General features: G+C 37.8%; 1 protein-coding gene across 1 annotated transcript in view; it reads left to right on the top strand.

Moving 5' to 3' along the window:
• Positions 1–7,200: 7,200 nt before the first annotated feature.
• Positions 7,201–25,139, top strand: part of CPLANE1 (ciliogenesis and planar polarity effector complex subunit 1) — a 175,812-nt gene continuing 157,873 nt past the window's right edge. Inside the window, exons 1-14 of the mRNA XM_064271392.1 lie at positions 7,201–7,307; positions 7,760–7,880; positions 11,888–12,018; positions 13,277–13,412; positions 13,533–13,652; positions 15,669–15,901; positions 16,720–16,826; positions 19,289–19,445; positions 19,903–20,006; positions 21,532–21,714; positions 22,829–23,078; positions 23,283–23,438; positions 23,600–24,369; positions 24,871–25,079. Of these exons, the coding sequence (XP_064127462.1) occupies positions 11,938–12,018; positions 13,277–13,412; positions 13,533–13,652; positions 15,669–15,901; positions 16,720–16,826; positions 19,289–19,445; positions 19,903–20,006; positions 21,532–21,714; positions 22,829–23,078; positions 23,283–23,438; positions 23,600–24,369; positions 24,871–25,079 (2,506 nt within the window). The 5' untranslated portion in view covers positions 7,201–7,307; positions 7,760–7,880; positions 11,888–11,937. The remainder of the gene's footprint in view (positions 7,308–7,759; positions 7,881–11,887; positions 12,019–13,276; positions 13,413–13,532; positions 13,653–15,668; positions 15,902–16,719; positions 16,827–19,288; positions 19,446–19,902; positions 20,007–21,531; positions 21,715–22,828; positions 23,079–23,282; positions 23,439–23,599; positions 24,370–24,870; positions 25,080–25,139) is intronic.

The raw sequence follows: 25,139 nt of genomic DNA, 5'->3' as shown, positions 1-25,139 counted from the left end.
CGCCTGACCCGAGCCATGATATTTTCAGTCGCATCATATGCATATGGAAGCTGGACAATGAATAAGGAAGACTGAAGAAGAGTTGACGCCTTTGAATTGTGGCGTTGGCGAAGAATATTGAATATACTATGGACTGCCAGAAGAACAAATAAATCTGTCTTGGAAGTAGTACAACCAGAATGTTCCTTAGAAGCAGGGGTGGCGAGATTGCTTCTTACATACTTTGGACATGTTGTCAGGAGGGATCAATCTCTGGAGAAGGACATCATGCTTGGCAAAGTACAGGGTCAGCTGAAAAGAGGACGGCCCTCAACGAGGTGGAGGTGGATTGACACAGTGGCTGCAACAATGGGCTTAAGCATAACAATGATTGTAAGGATGGCATAGGACCAGGCAGTGTTTCGTTCTGTTGTGCATAGGGTCACTGTGAGTCGGAACCGACTCGATGGCACCTAATAACAACAACTACTACTTGCTACCATAATAGATTATTTTTTTTTTATTGTACTTTACATGAAGGTTTACAGAACAAACTAGCTTCTCATTAAACAATTAGTACACATATTGTTTTGCAGCATCGGCTACCAACTTCACAACATGTAAGCACTCTCCCTTCTTGACACTGGGTTCCCTATTACCAGCTTTTCTGTCCTGTCCTGCCTTCTAGTCCTTGCCTCTGGACTGGTGTGCCTCTTTAGACTTGTTTTGTTTTATGAGTCGGTCTAATCTTTGGCAGAAGTGTGAACCTCAGGAGTGACCTCATTACTGAGCTAAAAGGGTGTCTGGGGGTCATACTCTCCATGTTTCTCCAGCCTCTGTCAGGCCAGTAAGTCTGGTCTTTTTTGTGAGTTAGAATTTTGTTCTACATTTTTCTCCAGCTCTGTGCAGGGCCCTCTATTGTGATCCCTGTCAGAACAGTCAGTGGTGGTAATCAGGCAATATCTAGTTGTACTGGACTCAGTCTGGTGGAGGCAGTGGTAGTTGTCGTCCATTAGTCCTTTGGACTAATCTTTCCCTTGTGTTTCTGGTTTTCTTCATTCTCCCTTGCTCCAGATGGGATGAGATCAGTGGAGTATCTTAGATGGCCACTCACAAGCTTTTAAGGCCCCAGATGCTACTCACCAAAGTAGATCGTAGAACATTTTCTTTATAAACTACGTTATGCCAGTTTAGCTAGATGTTCCCCAACCATGGTTCCCACAGCCTTCAGCCCAGTAATTCAGTCCCTCAGGGTGTTTGGATGTGTCTATGGAGCTTCGATGATCTTGCCTTTGACTAGTTATGCTGGCTTCACCAGTATTGTGTACTGTCTTACATTTCACCAAAGTTACCACTTACCTATTGTCTATTTAGTGTTTTTCCATCCCCACCCTTCCCCTCCCTTGTAATGGTCAAAAATTGTTTCTTTTTGCGTGTAAACCTTTTCATGGGTTTTTATAGTAATGGTCTCATACAATATTTGTCCTTTTGTGTTTATTTCACTCAGCATAATGCCCTCCAGATTTATTCATGTTGTGAGATGCTTCGCAGATTCATCATTGTTCTTTATCATTGCATAGTACTCCATTGTGTGTATGTACCATAGTTTGTTTATCCATTCATCTATTGATGGGCATCTGGGTTGTCTCTACCTTTTTGCTGTTGTGAGCAATGCTGCAATGAACATGGGTGTGCATATGTCTATTCATGTGATGGCTCTTATTTCTCTAGGATATATTCCTAGGAGTGGAATTGCTGGATCATATGGTATTTCTATGTCTAGCTTTCTAAGAAAGTGCCATATCATTTTCCAAAATGGTTGTACCATTTTGCATTCCCTCGAGCAGTGCATAAGAGTTCCAATCTCCCTGCAGGCTCTCCAAAATTTTTTTCTGTTTTTTTGATTCATGCCAGTAATGGTGGGGTGAGATTGTATCTCATTGTGGTTTTGATTTTCCTTTCTCTAATGGCTAGTGATCATGAGCATTTCCTCATGTGTCTGTTAGCCACTTGAATGTCTTCTCTGGTGAAGTGTCTGCTCAATTCCTTTGCCCATTTTTTAACTGGATTATTTGTCTTTTTGTTGTAGAGGTGTTGAATTTTCCTGTAGATTTTAGTGATTAGAACTTTGTCAAATTTGTCATAGCCAAAAAATTTTTCCTAGTCTGTAGATTCTCTTTTTACTCTTTTGGTGAAGTCTCTTGATGAGAATAAATGTTTAATTTTTAGAAGATCCCAGTTAACTAGCTTATCTTCTGGGGTTTGTGTGTTGTTAGTTATGGCTTGTAGTCTATTAACGCTGTGAGATATGATTTTTTAAAGGATATTTTGAGAAGCAATTTTATATTCTTTAAATCTAGTTGCTTTACATGCTGTGTATGTCAGTCAGAGTTCAATCCAAAAACCAGAGCCATTAGAAAAAGAGGATGTGTGTGTGTGTGTGTGTGTGTATTGTTACAAGGATTGACTTTATGCAATTGTGGGAGCTGGTTAAGCAGTTTTTGTTAAGGCCATCTTTGCACCTGATGCTAGAACTCGGAGTTCACACAGGCAGCCAGGGAAGACGGCTGCAAAGTGGGGGAGAACAAGGACAAACTAGGACTGACAAGCATGAGCTGGAGGTTATGGAGCAAAACCCCTGTCAGTTCTTATTGGTTCTCACTTTGGTGGTTTTGGTGTCCTCCAGTAACTGGGACCTTGCATCACAGAACTAAATACTTATCACCTGGTCCAAGGGTTGGAGACTCAGAAGGAGGCTATCAGGGACAGTGGAGCAACTGCAAGCCCTGCCACTGCCTGGCAACAATGAAATCTGTTAGTAGATAAGCAACCACATGTGTGAGCTACAAAATGGCTGCTGCTTCGCTTTTGCCCTTCAAATCTCCCATAAGAATTTTTCTTGTGGTCCACTCTAACTAGAAATATACAGGCGAGGGAATTTTGGAAAATGTCATTCATCTTAGCCAAGTTGACATATTACAAAGCCACCACAGTACCCATCACCAAAAAACCCACTGCAGTTGAGTTGATTCCAACTCATAGCGACCCCTATAGGACAGAGTAGAACTGTGCCATAGGGTCTCCAAGGCTGTAATCTTTACAGAAGCAAACTGCCATATCTTTCTCCTCCAGAGCAGCTGGTAGGTTCAAACCACCAACATTTTTGTTAGCAGCTGAGTGCTTTAACCAGTGTGCCACGAGGGCTACTCGAATCAATGACATTCATCCCTTTATAGAGAAGATAGATAGGACCTAGTACAAAGGTTTTATTCTCAGCTTCAAGTCTCCAAGCAGAATGCTTGTTCCTTTTTTTTTTTTTTTAATTTTATTGTGTTTTAGGTGAAAGTTTACAGCGCAAATTAGTTTTTCATTCAAAAATTTTATACACAATTTGCTTCATGATATTAGTTACAATCCCTCCAATGTGTTAGCACTCCTCCCCTTTTCCTTACCACCCTGGGTTCTCAATTTCCATTCATCCAGTTTTCCTGACCCTTCCTGCCTTCTTGTTTTTGCTTCTGGCAGGTATTGCCCATTTGGTCTATACACGACTGAACGAAGAAGCATGTTCCTCACGTGTACTATTGTTTGTTTAATAAAAATAGAACTGTCTAATCTTTGGCTGAAAGGTCGAGTGGCTTTAGTTCTGAGTCAGAAGGGTGTCTGGGGGCCATAGTCTTAGGGGTTCCTCCAGCCACCATCAGACCAGTAAATCTGGTCTTATTTTTGTGTATTTGAACTTTGTTCTACGTTTTTCTCCTGCTCTGCCCGGGACCCTCTATTGTGATCCCTGCCAGAGTGGTCAGTGGTGGTAGCTGTGTGCCATCTAAGTTCTCCTGGACTCAGGCTGGTGGGCACTGTGGTTCATGTGGGCCATTAGTCCCTTGGACTGATATTTTCCTTGTGTCTTTGGTTTACTTCATTCTCCTTTGCTCTGAACGTGTTGGGACCAATAGATGTACCAGATGACCGCTTGCAAGCTTTTAGGACCCAAGACACTACTCACCGAAGTAGGATGTAGAACATTTTCTTTATGAAGTTGTTAGGTGCCATCGAGTCAGTTCTGACTCATAGTGACCGTATATTCAACAGAATGATACAGTGCCCAATCCTGTGCCATCCTTACAATCATTGTTATGCTTGTTGCAGCCACTGTGTCAGTCCACCTCACTGGGGGTCTTCCTCTTTTTTGATGACCCTCTACTTTACCAAACATGATGTCCTTCTCCAGGAACTGATCCATCCTGATAACATGTCCAAAGTATGCAAAACATAGTCTTGCTATCCTTACTTCTAAGGAACATTCTGGTTGTACTTCTCCCAAGACAGATTTGTTCATTCTTTCGGCAGTCCATGGTACATTCAATATCCTTTGCCAACACCACAATTCAAAGGCATCAGTACTTTGGTCTTCCTCATTCATAGTTCAGCTTTCGCATACATATGAGGTGATTGAAAGCACCCAAGGGTCAGGCGTACCTCAAGGTGACATCTTTGCTTTTCAACACTTCAAAGAGGTCTTTTGCAGCAAATTTGCCAGATGCAATGTGTCTTTTGATTTCCTTCCTGACTGCTGCTTCCATGGGTGTTGATTGCGGATCCAAGTATGGACAACTTCAGTCTTTTCTCTGTTTATCAAGATGTTGTTTATTGGTCTAGTTGTGAGGATTTTTGTTTTATGTTGAGGTGTAATCCATACTGAAGGCTGTGGTCTTTGATCTTCATGAGTAAGTGCTTCAAGTCCTCTTCACTTTCAGTAAGCAAGGTTGTGTCATCTGCATAATGCACGTTGATAATGAGTGTTCCTCCAATCCTGATGCCCCATTCTTCTTCACAGAGTCCAACTTCTCAAATTATTTGCTCAGCATACAGATTGAATAGTTATGCTGAAAGGATACAACCTGATGCACAGACTTTAAACCACTCAGTATCCCCTTGTTCTGTTTGAACGACTACCTGATCCATGTCCAGGTTTCTCATGAGCACAATTAAGTGTTCTGGAATTCCCATTCTTTGCAATGTTACCAAAATTTGTTATGATCCACACAGTAGAATGTATTTGCATATTCAGTAAAATGCAGATAAACATCTTTCTGATATTCTCTGCTTTCAGCCAGGGTCTATCTGACATCAGCTATGATATCCCTGATGCCACGTCCTCTTCTGAATCTGGGTTGAATTTTCTGGCAGTTCCATGCTGATGCACTACTGCAACCGTTTTTGAATGCTCTTCAGCAAAATTATACTTGTGTGTGATATTAAAGATATTGTTCGATAATTTCCACATTTGGTTAGATCACCTTTCTTTGGAATAGGCATAAATATGAATCTCTTCCAGTCAGTTGGCCAGGTAGCTGTCTCCCAAATTTCTTGGCATAGACAAGTGAGCACATCCATTTGTTGAAATATCTCAATTGGTATTCCATCAATTCCTGGAGCCTTGTTTTCCCCAATACATTCAGTGCAGCTTCGACTTATTCTTTCAATACCATTGGTTCTTGATTACACACTACCTCCTGAAGTGGTTGAACGTCAACCAATTCTTTTTGGTATAGTGACTCTGTATATGCCTTCCACCTTCTTTTGATGCTTCCTGTGTCGTTTAATATTTTCCCTGTAGAATCCTTCAGTATTGCAACTCGAGGCTTGAATTTTTTTTCAGGTGCTTTCAGCTTGAGAAATGCTGATCTATGTTATATTAATTGACCTAGGTGTCCCCCAGGACCATGGCCCTCACCCCTCAGCCCCAGCAACTTAGTCCCTCAAGGTATTTGGATGTATCTTAGGGAGCTTCTGTGACTTTGCCTTGGTCAAGTTGTCGTCACTTCCCCTATATTGTGTGCCTTTCCCTTCACCAAAGTTAACATCTGTGTACTATCAAAAGCATCAAAGATTGTTTCTTTTTGTATGTAAACCTTTTTGTTGGGTTTTGATAATAGTGGTCTCAAACAATATTTGTCCATTTGTGATTGACTTATTTCATTCAGCATAATGCCCTCCAGATTCATCCATGTTGTAAGATGTTTCACAGATTCATCGTTGTTCTTTATGGTTGCATAGTGTTACATTGTGTGTATGTACCATCATTTGTTTATCCATTCATCTGTTGATGGGCACATCTTAAGCTCACATTAGGACTTAGAAACGGGAATGGTTAAAATTCTGAGAACAGGCAAAGATTTCTTAGTTCTTGAATTTTTCTGCTTGAGTGTTTTGTACTAACTCTTGAGAGGTTCATGTAAGATATGGCATTTGTGACTTTAAGTGGATCTGAACTACCTCAGTTTTATAAATTTAGGGATAAATAGTGTTGATGTCCCATTTATCCCAGAATAAGGAACACTGAAACACGGTTGTGATTATGTTATGGAAAGTCCTCCCGTCCCTTATCCTTTGTTTGCTGAAGTAAACCAACCTAAGAGCTCTCCAGTTGAGAGGGTTGTGGTGATTTACTCAGCTGAACTTACCTAGCCAAGGGCTACAAGCTAACGATGCCTAACGGAGGTCGGTAACCTAGACATGTGAAGAAGAGAGCAAGTAAGGAAACTTGAGAGAATGCACCGCCTAAGGCATTCACATTTATACTATATAAAAATGCTTATCCAGGTTGAACATGGCCCTAGGGCTTCCCGTTAGTGACCTCTGTACCTAGTCAGTCTGCTGGACCCAGATTGGAGAGAGAAGGAGGCGAAAACAGCGCCAGTAAATAAACAAGTCTGTATAATAGCGAGGGCATGGAACACTTTGTGTTGTAATTTGCCCACCTGATCTGTGGAGGGCAGTGTACAACCCTTTTATTTTCAAGTGTCTGGAAGTCTTCACCAAGAAGGCTCTCTGTTGAATTACATACTAGTTGGTTATTAAAAGACTCCACTGAAAAGCCCTGCACAATGCCTGAGCACTCAAAACACGTGTGTCTGAGGAACGTTTGGAGGAGGCAGGGAATAAAGGTCACACTGAACCCGAGATGGAGAGAGCTAGCGGGAGGTGGGGTGGCAAGCGGAGGGGATACAGCCGACAGAACGAGCGGTAGGACGCGACCGCCGAAGATGAGGGGCGGGAACTGGGAGAGACTCTGTGGGAAAAGAGGGGGGGCGGATAGCGCAAGCCTGTGAGCTTCCCGCCGGCGCTCCCGGGCCCACTCGGAGCAGGCGCGTTGGAGCGCCGGCCTCCCCCCGACTCCCCCGCGGTCGTCAGGGCGCAGGCTCGCGTCTGGGCGGCCGCTGGGTCCACAGTCGTCGCCTCTGCTGTTCGGTCCTGCTCCCCGCATCTTCCGTCCACGTCTCATCGCGCCTTGACTGCCCCAGACTGGCCTGATTGTGGCGGAGGTAACTTCCCCCAATTTCCTTCCCCCTCACGTCCCCGGCCACTTCCTCGCCATTCAGTCCTCAGGCACCCCCTGCCCCGCCCCATTCCCCTCCGAGGATCCACGTCCAAGGTCTCCCTTATCCCAGCCATCTCCTGCCACCCCGCCTCCTCCTCTACTCCGACCGCCCGGTCCTGGCCCATCCTCCCAGCGCCTGGGCCTTCCCCAGCCTCCCGGCGGCCCTTCCCGCCGCCGCGTCCTCAGGCTGGCGAAGGCTCGGGGTTCCCGGGGCCGGGGTCGCGCCTGGCCGGGCGTAGGATGCTGTCCCGCCTCAGAGGCCGCGATGGGCACCTTACGGACGCAGAGGGCAGCCTCCCCACCAATCCTTCCGGGATCCGGGGTGAAGCCTCAGAGAGAGCCCTAGGGATAACTTGTCGGAGGTGGTCACGGTGAAACTCCTGTGTTTGACTTTAGTTAGTGATAAATCGAGCACCAAAGGATGGACGCGATTTCTTAGACTGGTCCGTGGTGGGAACCAAGGAAGAACTTGGATTATCCTCTTGAAACTGTATTCGCCAATTTGTTTTCAATAAAGGTACTTTTTTTTTTGTAGACGTAACATATTACTCCTATTTTGTGAATGTGATTGAGTTTTTAAAGATTCTTTACTTTTTTCTATTAAATAATTTTACTTGGTTCATGATGTTTATTATTATCCATGAGTAACATTAGTGTTTCGAGAGCCAGCAGTGTGTGGCATAAATAACCTTTTTTTTTTTGTATTTTAAGTCAATCTCTTTTTTTTTTTTATTAAGCTTCAAGTGAACATTTACCATTCCAATCAGTCTGTCACATGTAGGTTTACATACATCTTACTCCCTTCTCCCACTTGCTCTCCCCCTATTGAGTCAGCCCTTACAGTCTCTCGTTTAGTGCCACATAAATAACCTTTTGCTACACAACAGGGGAGGTGTTTTTTAAAGTTCGGAAAGATGAAAAACCATCCGTCAGCAAATTCTGTAAGGGCTGTATCTTGAAATCTTAAGATAGTCGGCTGTCTTTTTAGCTTTTACATTTTAACTGCAAAAATTAGGTATTCATCAAGAATATTTAATCCCTGGCATCCTATTATTTCATCTGTAAATACTTAAGTATGGATCTGTCATGTCTTGGAAAGATAAGGATTCTTTTTTTTTTTTTTTTTTTAACATAACTGTAGTGTAGTGTAGTAGAATTACCATACAACACCAGAGTTAACATTAATTTCTTAATATCATTTAATACCCAGTCATGTTCAATTTTCTCTGATTGTCTTTTTTAAATTTTAAAGTAATTTCAAGTTTACAGAGAAGTGGCAAGAATATAAAGAACTACTCTTTTTTTTTACTCTTAAGTTTTACCCAGATCGACCAGTTGTTTGTTTTGCCCAATTTGCTTTGTTTTTTTATATATACACACACATTTTTCTGAAGTGTTTGAGAATCAGTTGTTTATCATGTACAATATTTCCTACAGTACAGTTATCAAATTCAGGAAAATTAGCATTGATAAAAAAAAAAGTGGACATTACCTTAATCAATGTATAGTCCATATTCCAATTTTATCAATCATCCCAGTAATATCCTTTGTAGCAAATTTTCTTTTCTGGAGCAGGATACATACACTTCAGGATGTTGTATTGTGTTTGATTGTCTTGTTCCGTTAATCTTGACCCTGGAACAGCTCCTGAACCTTTGTTTCTTATGACATTGACATTTTTAAGGTATGGTGTCCCATTATTTTGTAGAATTTTCTCAATTTGGATTTATTCCCTCATGAATAGATTAAAGTTTTGGATTTTTTGGCTAGAATACTATATAAATAATGTTATGTCCTTTTCGGGCTATCACATCAAGAGCAGCGTGATGTCTGCCCAGTATTGGTTAAGATATTATCCCTTTCCTCCCCTGTATAGTTTTTTTTTTTTTTTTTTTTAATACTAAGTAATTTACGGGCAGATACCTTGAGACTATGTAAATATCCTGTTCCTCATCGAATTCCTTCCTCTCCTTCTTGCCTGATTTAGCATTCATTGATGTCTCTTGCCTGAAATCAGTTTTTACTGTGATGGCTACAAAATGATTTTTCTCCCTCTACCAGTGTATTAGTATGGTCTCATTTATTCTTTAATAGGTGTAACCCATTACCCATCTTATTTACTCTGATGCTTAAAGTGTCCCAGATTTGACCTGTGGACTCCCCTTGAAGCTGGTTCCTGTTTCTTTTTTTTCCTGTTTTTCTTTTTGTCATGTCCTCCATCATTCGTTTACTTTCTTTGTTTGGAACAAGATGTTCCAGGTGCATCTGGTTCCTTCTCTCTGTCCTGAAATCAGCTGTTTTTTCAAGGAGCCTTGGTTCCTCTTAGAGAGGAGTGGTTTTTAGAAACCAAGACCTGGGTGCAGGGTATTCATTTCTACTGCTTTTAGGCCTCTTTAGTGGCCAGACCTAGAAATAATGAGTTTTTATACTGAAGTCTCTAATTCTATCTAACCCAACTCCGCATGGGTCTTCCTTACTTTTCCTCATTCTATAATTGTATCCTTTCTACACTAAGAATGCTGATTCCCATCAGCGTCAGTATGTACACTCATTCGCATGACCCTATAATACACACAAAATAGCTTCAGAATTTATACCCATACCCCAACAAAAAAAATTACTAAGAGGAGTTTAAGATTTATTTGTAGTTGTTTTTATCTTCACACTGATAGTATATAGGTAAAATACTGTGTTTAAAAGTTACTTAATCGTTTTCCCTTCAGTGTGGTAATTTTATTCATTTGAAATATAGTTGGGTTCATTTGCTTCTCTTTGTATTAAGTTGTAGGTTTGTCCCACCCCATTTTTGTTGATTTAATTAACCTGCTTCCAAAAGTCAAAACTGTACAAAAAAGCATACTCAGAAATATCACTCTCTCCCTATCCTTTCCATTTTGTTTGCCCTACCTCTAGTAGTTAATCTATTGTGTTAATTTTTGTTTCGTTTTCTGGTGTTTCTCTTTGAAAAATTAAACAATACGTATGTTTTCTTTTTTCCTTCCTATACAGAAAGTAGCATACGATTTTATTTTGCACTTTACTTTTTCACCTAGCAATATATCCTATAAATCTCAATTCATAGAGATCTTCCTCCTTCTTTTTGGCAGCTCCTGAATATCTATTTTGTTTGTTTGTAATTGTGGTAAAAATGCATACAACAGAACATTTGCCAGTTCAGTTTCTACATGTATGTTTCATTGACATTGATCACATTCTTCATGTTGTGCAACAATTATCTCTATCCTTTTCCAAATTATTCCACGACTATTAACATAAACTCAATGCCCTCTAAACAAAAACTCCCCCTTCCTCCCTTCTTCCTTCTCCTGGTAAAAACCAAACCAAACTCGTTGCTGTCCAGTCGATTCCGACTCATAGTGACACGATAGGATAGAGTAGAACTGCCCCATAGGGTTTCCAAGGAGCAGCTGCCAGACTTTTGGTTAGCAGCCAGGCTCTTAACCACTGTGCCACCAGGGCTTCCCTCTCCTGGTAGCCGCTTAAAATCTCTGATTTCTGTATATTTGCTTATTTCATATAAGTGAGAGCATATAGTATTTGTCTTTTTGAGACGAACTTATTTCACTGAGCATAATGTTTTAAAAAAGTTCATCCATGTTCTGGTATTCATCAGGACTTCCATTTCTTTCTTATGGCTGGGTAATATTCCGTTATATGTATATGCCATGTTCTGTTTATCCATTCGTCTATTGATGGGCATTTCCATTGTTTGCATCTTTTGGCTGTTGTAAAAAGTGCTGCAGCATGCATTGGTGCACAGATTTCTCTTTGCACTCCTTTCATTTTCCTGGGTATATATACCCAGGATTGGGATTGCTGGTTTGTATGTGGTGAATATCGTTTCACAATTGGTTTATTTGAATCAGGGTCCAAAAGTCTCCGTATATTGCGTTTGGTTGTTACGTCTCTTAACTCTTAATATGTAGCAGTCCCCCCACCCATTTTTTTTTCTTTTAATAACATTTATTTGTTGAAGAAGCTGCATTATTTATACTATAGAATTTCTCACACTCCAGGTTTGGTTGATTCTGTTATTCTGGTATGTTTAAAATATTTTTTAATTCTCTTTAGTCATAAAATCTTCGGCCATTTCAAGGGAAGAGTCATAGACTGTACCTTTCAATTGGAGGAGCATAAAGTCACATTGTAAGAAGAGCATATGGGATGGGAGATACTGTTGTGACCCTCTTTGGGGAATACATTGTGTGACCGTCTTTGGAAAGTACAATCTGCCACACTGAGAAAAGAAAATCACATAGAAACTTTATTGTCGGGATCCTTTCCTAGTTCATGTTTATCTTCATATTTTAAGAAATAGCTTGTCAAAAAAGCAAGTACATTTTGCCTGACTATTCAACATATAAAATGAAGTGCTGGATGCATTATTATTCTCTTACCTTAAAAAGAAAGTTAAGCTGGTGAGAAAGTAATACACTAAAAGTTTACAAAAATTCTAAATTAAGATCCTCAGTAAATATTTTGGGTTATTATTGTTATTTGCAGCATCTTATGACTGTTACTTACTCAGCTGATCTTCCACAATCTTGACAAGCATGGAGATAAGATTAGAAGTTTTGACATCAACAAGTATCAAGCAGAAAAAACCGTGGCCACGAGTCTCTTGGTTGGGACAGGTAGAATTTTCTTTATTCACCCAATACCAATTTTAATATGGGTTAAATGTACGTTCTGCCTATAAGATGTAGGAATGTAATGTGTCCTTACAGAAAGAAAACACAAATTAGAAGGATTACCTGCTCACTGAACAGAATTTGTATATGTGTGTTTCGTTTTATTACAATGAGCATGTTCGTGTTTCCAGAAAGTTAAGTGGTCTAAATTTTTCCAGAAATTTAAGTGGTCTATCTAGAACAGAGTTCAACTTTCAAAAATTTTTTTTTCTGTATTTTTAAGTATGTTGAGATGGTATGTATCAAAAGGGAATATTTAATCTCTTAAACTCTCTCCTTCCAGAACAATCAGTTGAGTTTTTACTTCCATTATGATTTCTGTGTTTGTGCTATAAAGTGCCCCTTAGAACTACAAGGGAAGAAATAGCCCACAATACATTAACAATCCAGGAACATCATTCAGGACATATGGGATAGATTATTTGCCTTAGGGAAAGTGGGCAAGCCTCTTAAGATTATTAAAATTACAAAAGAAACAGTGTCAAATTTCTTGTGAGAAATAACACCATTAATTCACTTCCCCTAGGACCCTTACAGTGGTTCTCAAACTTTAGGATACTTGAGAATTCTCTAGAGACCTTGATAATACAACACAGATTGCTGGACCCTACTCCCAAAGTTTCTGATTAAGTAGGTCTGGGTGGGGTTGGAAAATCTGCATTTCTAAAATATGCTTTGGTGTTGCTGATACTGCTGATTCAATGACTGTAAAAACCACTGCCCTAGAATATATGAAAACAAGGTTAATTAAAAAGCACCATATTTTGCTAGATAATAAAAAATTATCAGAGTTGAGTTTATGAATTTCAGAAGCCATATCTGTTGAAACCTAACCATGCAATTTAAAACTTGCCCATACTACTGTTATGAATTGTTAAGGTTAAACAGCAGGCAGCCTAATTTTGGCTAGCAGAATTTGGAGACACTCCTGTAATTTTAAACTCCATAGAAATTTAAATGCAATCATTATGTCATCGTGCCTAGTAATTCTGATAAGAGGTATTTTAAAATAGATTGAAAAATCTTTAGGTTCCTTTATGGTATCAACTTTAATGTTCGTCTTATGATTTGAGGTACAAATGTATGATCTTTCTTAAATGTTTCCACTTTGTTTTCCTTTCTAAGATAATTTGTTTAGATGAGACATTAAATGGACTTGACTTCGGCACCTTTTAAATCCTTCACATATTTTTTCTCTTAGGAAAATGAAGCTGTTTTTCTTTTGGATGATAAATTCATAAATGAAATTAATTTACACTCAGGAAGGACAAAGAAGAAAATTCCTATTCTGCAGCCTTTGCTGAAAGATGTTATTGTCCTAACAACGTCCAGTAATGGTTAAGTAGTACTGATATTTTTAAAATGCCAGATTAAGTGTACTTTTTAATAATTCAGGTTATAGATAAGGGAAATATATTACGTCATCAGTATTACATTTCTTTTTATTTTGAAAATAGATGCCTGGCTGGCTGGGGTACTCACTACAGGCGAACTTTTTCTTTGGAACAAAGATCAAGATTGTTTGAAAACTATACAAGCATCTAAAGAGCCTAAGGAAATGATTAAAGCTGCAGTAGGTGGGGATTCTTATTTATTTAAATTGGTTTTACATGATAAATAAGAAGAAAAGAGGATGAACTATTTTCCTGTTACTATTGTATCTCTAGTATATATATCAAAAACCCATTGCCATTGAGGTGACTCCAACTCATAGCGATCCTATAGGACAGAGCAGAACTGCCCCATGGGGTTTCCAAGGAGCACCTGGTGGATTAGAACTGCCAGCCTTTTGATTAGCAGCCATAACTCTTAACCACTATGCCACCAGGGTGTCCTTATATATATAATATAACATATACATATATATGTCTACTGACTCGACAGCAATGAATTTTTAAAAAATATATATATTTCCCTTTATAAAATGTATATATGTCTATATACATATAATGTATATTCAGCTCACAGTGACCCTATAGTATAGAGTAGAACTGCCCCATAGGATTTCCAAGGAGTGGCTGGTGGATTCGAACTACCAACCTTTTGGTTAGCATTCGAACACTTAGCCACTTCACCACCAGGTCTCCAATGTATATATATGTATGTGTTTGTATGTATATATATATGTGTGTGTGTGTGTGTATAAAATGTATATATTTGTATGTGTATATACACATAGTGTATATGTGTGTATTTCTTATTAGGTGCCGTTGAGTTGGTTCTGGCTCATAGCGACCCTATAGGATAAAGTAGAACTGCCCCATACTATGTCCAAAGAGCAGCTGGTGGATTTGAACTGCCAACCTTTTGGTTAGCAGCTGAACTCTTAACCACTGCGCCACCAGGGCTCCAGTGTATTAGTATGTATGTATGTGTATGTATACATGTATGTGTATATATATATACACACACACACACACACATTAAAAGAAAAACAAACCCATTGTGGTTGAGTTGATTCTGACTCCTAGCGATCCTGTAGGATAGAGTAGAACTGCCCCATAGGATTTCCAAGAAGCGGCTGGTGGATTTGAACTGCTGATATTTTGGTTAGCAGCCAAGCTCTTAACCACTGTGCCACCAGGGCTCCACACACAACACACAACACACACACACACACGTATTTGTATATTTGTACCCACTTCTCATTTATTGACATGGTTAGATTCCAAAGACCAGGTCATTATAGCAAAAATCAGCCTTATGTGAAAATCTGTGTTATGTGAAAATAGATGATGACCACATCAGGTCACAAAATGGAGGATGACTGCATCATTACATAACTGCCAAATTACATCATTGCATAATTGCCAAACCTGTTAGAATCATGGCCCAGCCAAGTTGACATATAACGTTACCTGTTAATCACAGCCATCGCACAGCATCATTACCCTCCCATCGCGCCTTGGCATTCATTACTATTAGACCTATGTCGTTAATGATCAAAATAGTAGAAGAGTAGATTCTTTACTTTTGTTGTAAATACAAAATATGAGATAATGAGATAGTTGATAAGTGAGGAGTAGGTATATAAAAAAAACACACACATTTATATATAAAAGATATATATATATACATGTATGTGTGTATATTTTATTTGCTGATGTTTATCTGTGATACCCAGATTCATCTTGCAAAAGAAGTCTGGCATGGCTAACATATCTGTTTAACAGTGAGTTCTTGATATCGCATATTAAGTACTTCATAAATTTTACTATTATTTGTACTTTTAATTTATTACTAGCACCTTAGTTTTAAGGAGTCCTTGGGTGGTGTAAACAGTTAAACACTCAACTACTGGCCAAAAGATTGGTCGTTTGAACCCACCCAGAGGTGCCTTGGAAGATAGGCCTGGCAATCTGCTTCCAAAAGTCACAACCTTGAAAACCTTATGGAGCAGTTCTACATTGCACACACAAGTTCGCCATGAGTCGGAATCAACTCGATGGCAACTAACAACAACCTTATTTTAACATCCTGAATGGTAAGATCATTTGGGTTTCTTATTGTCTGGAATAGATAAATTATGTACTTTGTGGGGGGAATTCGGGCTTTAGAGGTTTAATTTCTTTTTTTTTTTTTTTTTGTTTAAGCAAGCTCTTTGAGATTGTATTTATATGTATCTGGAGATGGGAAAAGAGTTCTGCTTACAATGCCCTCTGGTTGCACATTCCTTTGGGAGTATTTGGATTCTAAGAATATCGTCTCTTCTAAAAGTCCTTCACTGGTGGGCCAGTGGTCCCAGATCAGACCTGAGGAGACAGTTCTTTTGCCTTCCACTGAAGATAAAGAAGCTGTGATACATGCCGTTTTCATAAAAAATGAGGTAAAATCCAAATCAGATAGGGGTTATAAGGGTTGTGATCTCAGACTCTAATAACAGACACTATCTGTGAAGTTATTCAGCAGAATGTGTAGTGACATAGCTTTGTATCTCTAAAAAAAAAAACAATTGTATCTCTAGTCATCATTAATTGTTATACAAAATTGTTATAGTAACTGAAATTATTGTATGGAAAAGATAGTTTTTTATTTCTTGGTTACATTTTTAAAAAAATATTAAAAGTTGTTTGAACTTAGAATCTGCTTTTTCTTTACCTGGATTTTAAATATAACTTTATTTGTAATTTAACAAACTAGAATTGAGTGATATTAAGTAAGCCATTTAATTTCCAGGAAATAACTCATTCAGTCATTAAAAACATTTTAAGTAGCTGCTTGGTATTCTTTGTATGGATGGGCAAGATTTTACCCAATTCACTGACTATTTAAAAATTACATTTTGAAGTTTTGTTGTTTTTCTGCTCCTACTACCGTCTCCTCTCCCCCCAACCCTGGATTGTTGCTCTGGTTTCAATAACTATAAACGAAGAGAGAAAAATAAACATATAAAAATCTTTGCAGTTATATCTACGGTGAATGGCAGAGTTTTTGTTAGAGACTAAACTGCTATCTGTTTTCCCAATTGCAGCATGCCTCTTGCTCACAAAAATAAATATGTAGCCTTTAGCTTAATGTTAAGGATAAAATACAAACAGAATCGCAATATTTTCCATTTTATTTATGATGAGAATTGTACGTTTTATGTATCTTGATTTATTTTCAGAGTAATTTTAAACTAAAGTATCTTAAATTTATCTATAGTTATTTGGAGACTGCTGCTTGTGTTCATTTACTTTTTATTCTGGGGAATGCCTGAAGTTAACATTTCTGGCAGTTCGGTGGCATGAGAATGTATTTATACCCATAAGGTGAGGTAAATGTTCCCTTCTTCCTTATCTTCTTTCCCTTTTAAAAATGTTGTTATCTCTTGGCCTATATAAATATAACAAGATTGGCAAATATTAATATGAATTTCAACTTCTGAATCCCTACAAATTCTCTCTTCCATAAGTATTGCTCTATTTTTTTAGCTGTTATTTTCTAAATGTTTAATATAGAAAGTCCTTTTTTTTTACTTGTGTTTTTTGTTTTGTCTCTCTTCTTGGAAGTGACAACACGTAAAATATAAAGCAGGCTAAATTTCTTATGTCTTATGGATTTGAAATATAAGTGGCATAGCTTCCAGCATCACAGCAATGCACAAGCCACCACATTATGACAAACCGACAGATGAGTGGTAGCATTTCACCCATTTCAGGAGGCAACCATATGATGAAGAACTGATGATATTGGAGGAAGAAGTCCAAGCTGCACTGAAGGCATTGGTGGAAAACAAGGCTCCAGGAATTGACAGAATACCAATTAAGATATTTCAACAAAAAGATCCAAATGCTGGAAGCACTCAGTCATTTAAGCCAAGAAATTTGGAAAACAGCTACCTCGCCAAGCAACTGGAAGAGATTCATATTTGTGCCTATTCCAAAGAAAGGTGATCCAACAGAATGCAGAAATTATTGAACAATATCATTAATATCACACGCAAGTAAAATTTTGCAGAAGATCACTCAAAAACAATTGCAGCAGTACGTCAACAGGGAACTGCCAGAAATTCAAGCCAAATTCAGAAGATGATGTGGAATGAGGGATATCATTGCTGATGTCAGACAGATCTTGGTTGAAAGCGGAGAATACCAGAAAGATACTTGCTTGTGTTTTATTGACTACACAAAGGCATCCGACTCTGTGGGTCATAAAAATTATGGATAACATGGCGAGAATGGAAATTCCCAGAACACTTAATTATGCTCATGTGTAACCTGTACGTAGACCAAGAGGCAGTCTTTTGAACAGAACAAGGGATACTGTGTGGTTTAAAATCAGGAAAGATATGCGTTAGGGTTGTATCCTTTTACTGTACTTATTCAGTCTGAATGCTGAGCAAATATAATATGAGAAGCTGGACTATATGAAAGCGAATACAGCATCAGAATTGCAGGAAGACTCATTAGTGACGTCCAGTGTGCAGATGGCACAACCTTGCTCACTGAAAGTGAAGAGGACTTGAAGCACTTACTGATGAAGATCAAAGACTGTAGCTTTCCGCATGGATTACACCTCAACATAAAACAAAAATCCTCACAACTGGACCAATAAGCAACATCATGATAGATGGAGAGAGTATTGAAATTGTCAGGGATGTCATTTTACTTGGATCCACCATCAGTGCCCGTGGAAGCAGCAGCCAGGAAATCAAATGATGTATTTTATTGGGTAAATCTGCTGCAAAAGACCAAAGTATTAAAAAGCAGAGATGTCAGTTTGAGGAGTAAGGTATGCCTGACCCAAGCCATGGTATTTTCAGTCACCTCGTATGCATGCAAAAGTTGGACAATGAAAAATGAAGACCGAAGAAGAGTTGGTGCATTTGAATTATGGTGTTGGCGAAGAATACTGAATATACCATAGACTGCCAGAAGAAGGAACAAATCTGTCTTAGAAGAAGCACAACCAGAACGCTGCCTAGAAGCAAGGATAGTGAGACTTTGTCTTCGGTACTTTGGACACGTTGTCAGGAGGGACCAGGCCCTGGAGAAAGACATCCTGCTTGGTAAAGTAGAGGGTTAGCGAAAAAGAGGAAGACCCTCAGCGAGACGAATTGACACAGTGGCTGCCAACAATGAGCTCCAACATAGCAACGAGTGCGAGGATGTGCAGTACTGGGCAGTGTTTTGTTGTACATAGGGTCAGTATGAGTTGGAACCTACTCCGTGGTACCTAACAGCTTATGACTATAAAATAATTATTTCAAAAAATGATGTAATTGAAACTTAAAACAGACATAACTTATTTGAACTTTCTAATACATTTATTTTTATTTATATATATATGTGTGTGTGCATGTGTATATATGTGTGCATGTGTATATATGCACACACACATATGTATAGAGAGAGAGCTGTATAACCACCACTAAAGGCAAGGTATAGAACATCATGACAATCCTCAGTTTTCTCCTCTGCACCATCTTAATCCTTGTAAAAATTGTTGCTGTTGTGTAGATATGGGTATCTAAACTGTTAGTGGAAGCAGGCGTATTGATGGTCGTCTAAAGAGCATGGTACTACTAACAAAACTCCAATGTTGAGCTTGTTTAACTAACTGGTAACTCCTCTTTACTGCTCTGAATGAAACTCTGAATGGTCACTAAGAGGCCCTCTCTGTATATGTGCACAAGTTGGAATTTAGGTGACCCCTTTAATTTTTTTTTTTTTAATGAGCTATCTAAGAGTTACTGTACTTACTGTTTGAATTTATTTCATTAATTTCTTAGATCATTGCCATATCAGGTTCATTGGGCACAACAGGACTGTTTTCTCTGCAGCCTAATTCCTAAGTGTGAACCTGTAAAGTCAAGAGGAGCTCTAATTTCTGCCTTTTCAAGAGATGGCCTTACCCTGGCAGTAACTCTTAATCAGAAAGACCCAAAGGTCAGTAAATATATAATCTGTCTTAGAAAGTAACCTATAAAACAGTTTTTATAGCTTAATCTATAAAAAAGAGAATTTGAGATTTTTTTTTTAACTGAAGATTTTTTTTTTTAAATACAATTTTATGTTCTTTAAATTGATATTTTCTAATCCAACTTAACATTGTGGATTTTTAAAATTATTTTAAACTATCAGCTTTTATAATTTTTAAAACTTGACCCTCAGAAGTGAAGGAGGATAAACGGAAAGGAGGAAAGAAGTACGAAGTGGTAACTGAGGTCTTTTTTTTTTAATTAAAAAAATTTTTTTTTGGTTAACTGAGTTCTTAAGGAGGAGCATAGTATGAAAAGACTCCCTGGGTAGTTTATAAAGGTAGACATAAAAGATCTCTAGGTCTCTAGGATTATAAGTAATGAGTAAAGTCATTTTAAAGGTTTGTGGTCTTTTTTCTTTCTAGGCAACTCAGGTATTATTTATAAACACCCTGAATTTTGTTACCCTCTCTGGTAGCCTTAAAGGATGTAGCAACAAGAATCCTGTCGTTCCAGCTACACTTATCAGGTAAGAACTCTTTTCTACTGCTAAATAGTGTTGTTTTCCGGTCATTTAATATGTTTAAGGTTCTACTAATTCAGTAGGTATCGTTTAGATAATGCAGTTTACTTCAGCATTTGTTCTGGGTAGAGTCTATCTAAAAGCTGCTTTATGTAAACCCAACTCCCCAAAAAACCCAGTGCCGTCAAGTCGATTCCGACTCATAGTGACCGTATAGGACGGAGTAGAACTGCCCCATAGAGTTTCCAAGAAGGAAGCATTAAATACTTTTTAAAGAAGGCCTGGTGGAGTACAAACTTCATGAACATGTTTTCTTTTCTCTTGCATTTCTTCCTATGTCTTCTTAGTGGGTGTGGAATTTGATTGAGTAGAGAAATACTAGGTTTAATTGAAGAGGCTGAAATGAAAAAGGCTGGGTTGTGAAAACCATTATTTACTCTGGGAGGCTGGCTTGTTTATGGCCTTTTAAATGAAGTTTACATCCTTTGCATCTAGGCCCATAGCAACATATGAGATGACTGATTTTTTTTTAAATTTTTGTTGAGAATATACACAACAGAGCATCCATCAGCAACATCTACATGTACAGTTTAGTGACATTGATTTTACTCTTCAAGTTATGCAACCATTCTAATAGGAGATGACTTTGGATGGCAGTGAGCTACCAGCAGGACATAAGTGGGATTGTAGAATAGAAAGATTTCCTTTGGAGTCCTCCTACTTCCTTTTCTGAATACTTTTCTATGCTGTTCTCTGAATTTCCAAAATTTTCAAGTTCATCCAGCCTTGTCTCTTCATTTTCTTTACCTCCCCAAAAGTTCCTTTCCAAAAGTATTATTGTTCTCAGTGAAGTGGTCTGTTTGCCTTAGGGTGTCCATCATTTTCCTGAGGAGGAGGTATTTTTTGTTTTCATGAAATATTAAGATTACCAAATATTTAAGGAATAATTACAATGACAACTTTTCCACTGATGAGTAGAACTCTAGCAAGCTGTAGCACTAGACTTGACATCTATCAGTAGGCCTTGATTGTGGACTTCAGTTGGAGTAAAATTCATTGCAGTTAACATGAGTGACTAAAAAACTATACTCTTTTTAGGGAGAATTTTCGTTTGATAAGTTGCTTATGAATCCAAGTAAATTTCTCCCTGGTGTATTGTGTAGGGTAGCACGAGCTTCTTTTTCTTACTTACCTCTATCCTAAAACCAAAAAACCATTGCTGTGGAGTCCATTCTGACTCAGCAACTCTCTAGGACAGAGTAGAACTATCCCATAGGGATTCCAAGAGCGGCTGTTGGATTTGAATTGCCAAACTTTTAGTTAGCAGCCGAGCTCTTAACGACTGTGCCACCAAGGCTACATCTTTATCCTAGAAAGTAAAATTCATGAAATGTGTGTGGTAATTGCCTAAAATCCATTCTTTGCCCTCATTTTTTAAAATGTCTCATCCCTGCTTGGTACAGCCCAGTACAAGCTGTCAAAGACATTGTAGAGAGCCCTTTCTTAACGTGTTGGCTCTTGCTTTTTCTAGGTCCTACTGGGTAGGTGATATCAGCTGGACACATGATAATCTTTTTCTGACTTGTGTTTTAAAACGTGGCTCTCTGGTTTTACTGACCTGCCAAGGTGAATTGCTAACGTTAATTACATTTGGTTGCTCTATAGAATTTGGGCCAGCAGAATTTATCCCTCTTCATCCACTGATAACATATAGGTGAGATATTTGATTGTTTTAATTTGTTTACAGAACTTTTCTCTTTTGGTATTACTTTTCCTGTGTGTTTTTTTTTTTTATAATTTCCTCTTTCAGATTGTCTTATTCTTACTTTGAGTCTGTCATCTCAATATCTGTTTCTTATTTATAGTTCTCTTCTATTTCTTTTTGTGGCTTAATCCTGCTGAAAATTTGACATTGTGACTATGTAAGTATAAATCATTTACTTAAATATTCGGTAGTGCTAGAAAATTTATTTACTCGGATATGAAAGTTAATTAAAAAAAAAAACAAACCATTGCTGTTGAGTTAATTCCAACTCTTAAGAACGATATATAGCAGATATATTAAGATAAATTAATCTCAAAATTAATTTGGCACATGGTTTATCTACTTTTTTCCCAAAGAGAAAAAGTTGTTGAAAATGGATAGACAACTTTAGAATTTAGCCACTTTTAGTTATGAGATGGGATAACAGTTTGGCTCTGAAATCAGGCAGGTCAAGATTCAAATCTTGGTTCTTTTGTTTATTAACTGTGTCATTTTGGGGAAGTTACTCTTTTCTGATATGTAAATTAAAAGCAATAGAGTAAATGTCCTAATTCAGGAAAAAAATTAAAAAGCCCATATAAACCTATAGATGATTTAATCAGTTATATTATGTTTTCCTGACAGATGTAGATACATTTAGGAGTCCCTGGGTGGTGCAAATGTTTGATGTGTTCACCTACTAACTGAAACGTTAGAGGTTTGAGTCCATCCCGAGATGCCTTGGAAGAAAGAAAGAAAGTGATCTACTTCCAAGAAAATCTGTCACTGAAAACCCCATGGAGCACGGTTCTACTCTGACTCACATGGGGTCGCCATGAGTCAAAGTTGACTCAACAGCAACTGGAGGAAAAATCAAAACCAAACAACTCCCCCCAGAAACAAACAAACAAACGAAACAAACTGGATAGACACATTTAATGCTTTTGTTTCTTATTACATTTGCTTGCTTTGTCATTCTGTTACTTTTAGTGTAATTTTGCTTTGTTAATTTTCTTTGGAGTAATATTGTTTCCCTAAAGGTTTTTCTCTTACTGATTATTGTATTTTAATGTTTGTTTGCTAGACCACAGCAGTTTACATTTCAAGATTCCAATAATTCTGTAGATTCATCAGCTTCTGATAGTGACCCTACGAGACAGAGATTTTCCATAAAGGCTCACTCACGGTTACCCTACCTCATTATTTCTGATGGCTATATGGTCACAACCCTTCGATTTCTTGATAACCTGTCTCCATCAGTGCTCATGAGATCACTTCTACTTGATTCAACCCAGAGGCTTGAGAAAACATACCAAAGTGTGTTATTGTCTAAGGTATAGTACTTTTTTTTTTTGTAGTACTTTTTTGGCATCACTGGCAAATAACTTAAAAGTTGGTGTCTTTTCCTTTTTCAAATAAAACTATACTGATAATAATGTCCTTGAATGATACATATACACTTTAAGATTTTAAATTTCTTATAATAAAATTACTGATAAAATTTTACTCTTGGAAATCTGTTATCTTTTCTCCTTTAGCCCAAAGGCGAGGGGCTGAACTTGCGATCGTTGGATTCCCTAAGGTCTAGTCTGTTAAAACAGCAAGGAAAGGAAAGTTCAGCTGATTTGACTATTCCCAAATTCTTGCAGGCAGAAGAAACACTGGAGTTAAATGAAAAAACAGAAGATTTGCAGGTATGTAGTAACAGTGTTTTATTTATTTTGAACAATTATGTATTGATTTTATTCCAAGAAACAGATTTTATCCCTTGTTAAAGGGAAGAGAAATTTGAAAATACTAAATTTATTCTAAGATACTACATGTTATTAATTATAATTTTCCCCTCATGTTTTAGGATTTTGAGGCAGAAGGAACTAATGAAGGCAAACACTTTCCAAACAACTTATTCCCTTTTTGGAACCAAAAAAATGATCTGTTATTCAGTAGTGTCAAGGAGGGAAGATTGGAATTTGCATCTATGTTTGATACGATACATGCAAAGGATGACACTGAGGAGACAGATAGAACCATTACAGAGCTGCTCTCTATCCAGAAAAATCTCCTTGCAGCGTGGAATATAGGAATTTCAAAAAATGTGACAGAAAAAAATTTAATGTTAAATTATACAGTAGTTTGTATCACTCATTTTTTCTACATTCTTCAATTTGTAAAATGTCCTTTCCCTAAACATCATATTTTTTTAGGCAAGAGCCCAACAGATAATGCATGGATGCTTAGTATCTTTCAGCTTTTCCATCAGTGTTTATCAATCCAGTATTGGGATATGAGATACCAACAAGATGTGGAACATTTGGTGAAGCTGACCTCACAGACTATAAAACTTTTGCTGATTCAGCAACAGCAGGATCAGTTATTCTCAGAGAAGCTCTTAGCCTGTTTTTATTTACTTAAAATGGTGGCTTCAAATTTAAATGGCATATATAATCTTCAGCCTGAAATTATTTCTACATCAATTGATGGAAGTAGAACAGCAGATCAAGACTCATTGGTGGTACCTATTTTTCAAAGGTTTCAAAACTATGATTCTCAGGAAAAATGGTCTTGGAACTCATTTTTCAAGATACATCCTCAAGCAGTAAATCTTGTTCAACAGCCAAGCCACAGGTATAACTACTTTCTTGAATATTATTATACCATTGGCATTATAGACATTTTTCCTTTTTTAAAATTGAGATAAAATTCACCATTTCAAAGCGTACAATTCATGGGTTTTTAGTATATTCACAAGGTTGTGCAACTATTGCCATCACCTCAAAAGAAACTCTATTATAATTAACATAGATTTATGATTTAAAAATCTTTTAGGATTTATACCAAATGCTATGCAACACACATATAGGTATTGGGCAGCCGTGATAAGTTGGTAAGATTTTGATTTCTGCTTTGACCACAGTGCTTGAAACATTTATGAAGAATTCTCTGCTATATATTATGCATTTTTTGATTGTATGGATTCTGCATTATATTCAAGACTGATGAGTTTGTATATATGTTATATCAGTGAAGAATATAGGCAAAAAAAAAAAAATGACTACGAAAGGGGCTATCCTGATTTTATCCTTAGTTTGAAATTTGCTTTTGATGATTACCTAATTTTGTGTGCAGATTGATTGTTCTCTGGAGAGCGTTGTACAAAAAAACTTTATGGTATCAAGCACAATTAAGTCGAAGCGCTCCTCAAGGTGACAGTCAGTTAACTGAAAAGATGACACATGAAGCATCTACTGTCAAGTCCCTGCTATGTCACATACAGGCTAACTTACAGGCTGCTGGAGATCACTTGAACCAAACCATGGAACTTAAATCTATAAATGGTCAGTATCTTAAAACCAATTTCTAACTCCATGAATAAGCACTATAGTTAACTGGGCTTT

Source organism: Loxodonta africana, chromosome 2 (assembly GCF_030014295.1).
Source record: "Loxodonta africana isolate mLoxAfr1 chromosome 2, mLoxAfr1.hap2, whole genome shotgun sequence".
NCBI lineage: Eukaryota > Metazoa > Chordata > Mammalia > Proboscidea > Elephantidae > Loxodonta > Loxodonta africana.
Note: the sequence above shows the minus strand (reverse complement) of the source record. Positions and strands in the feature narration are given on the sequence as shown.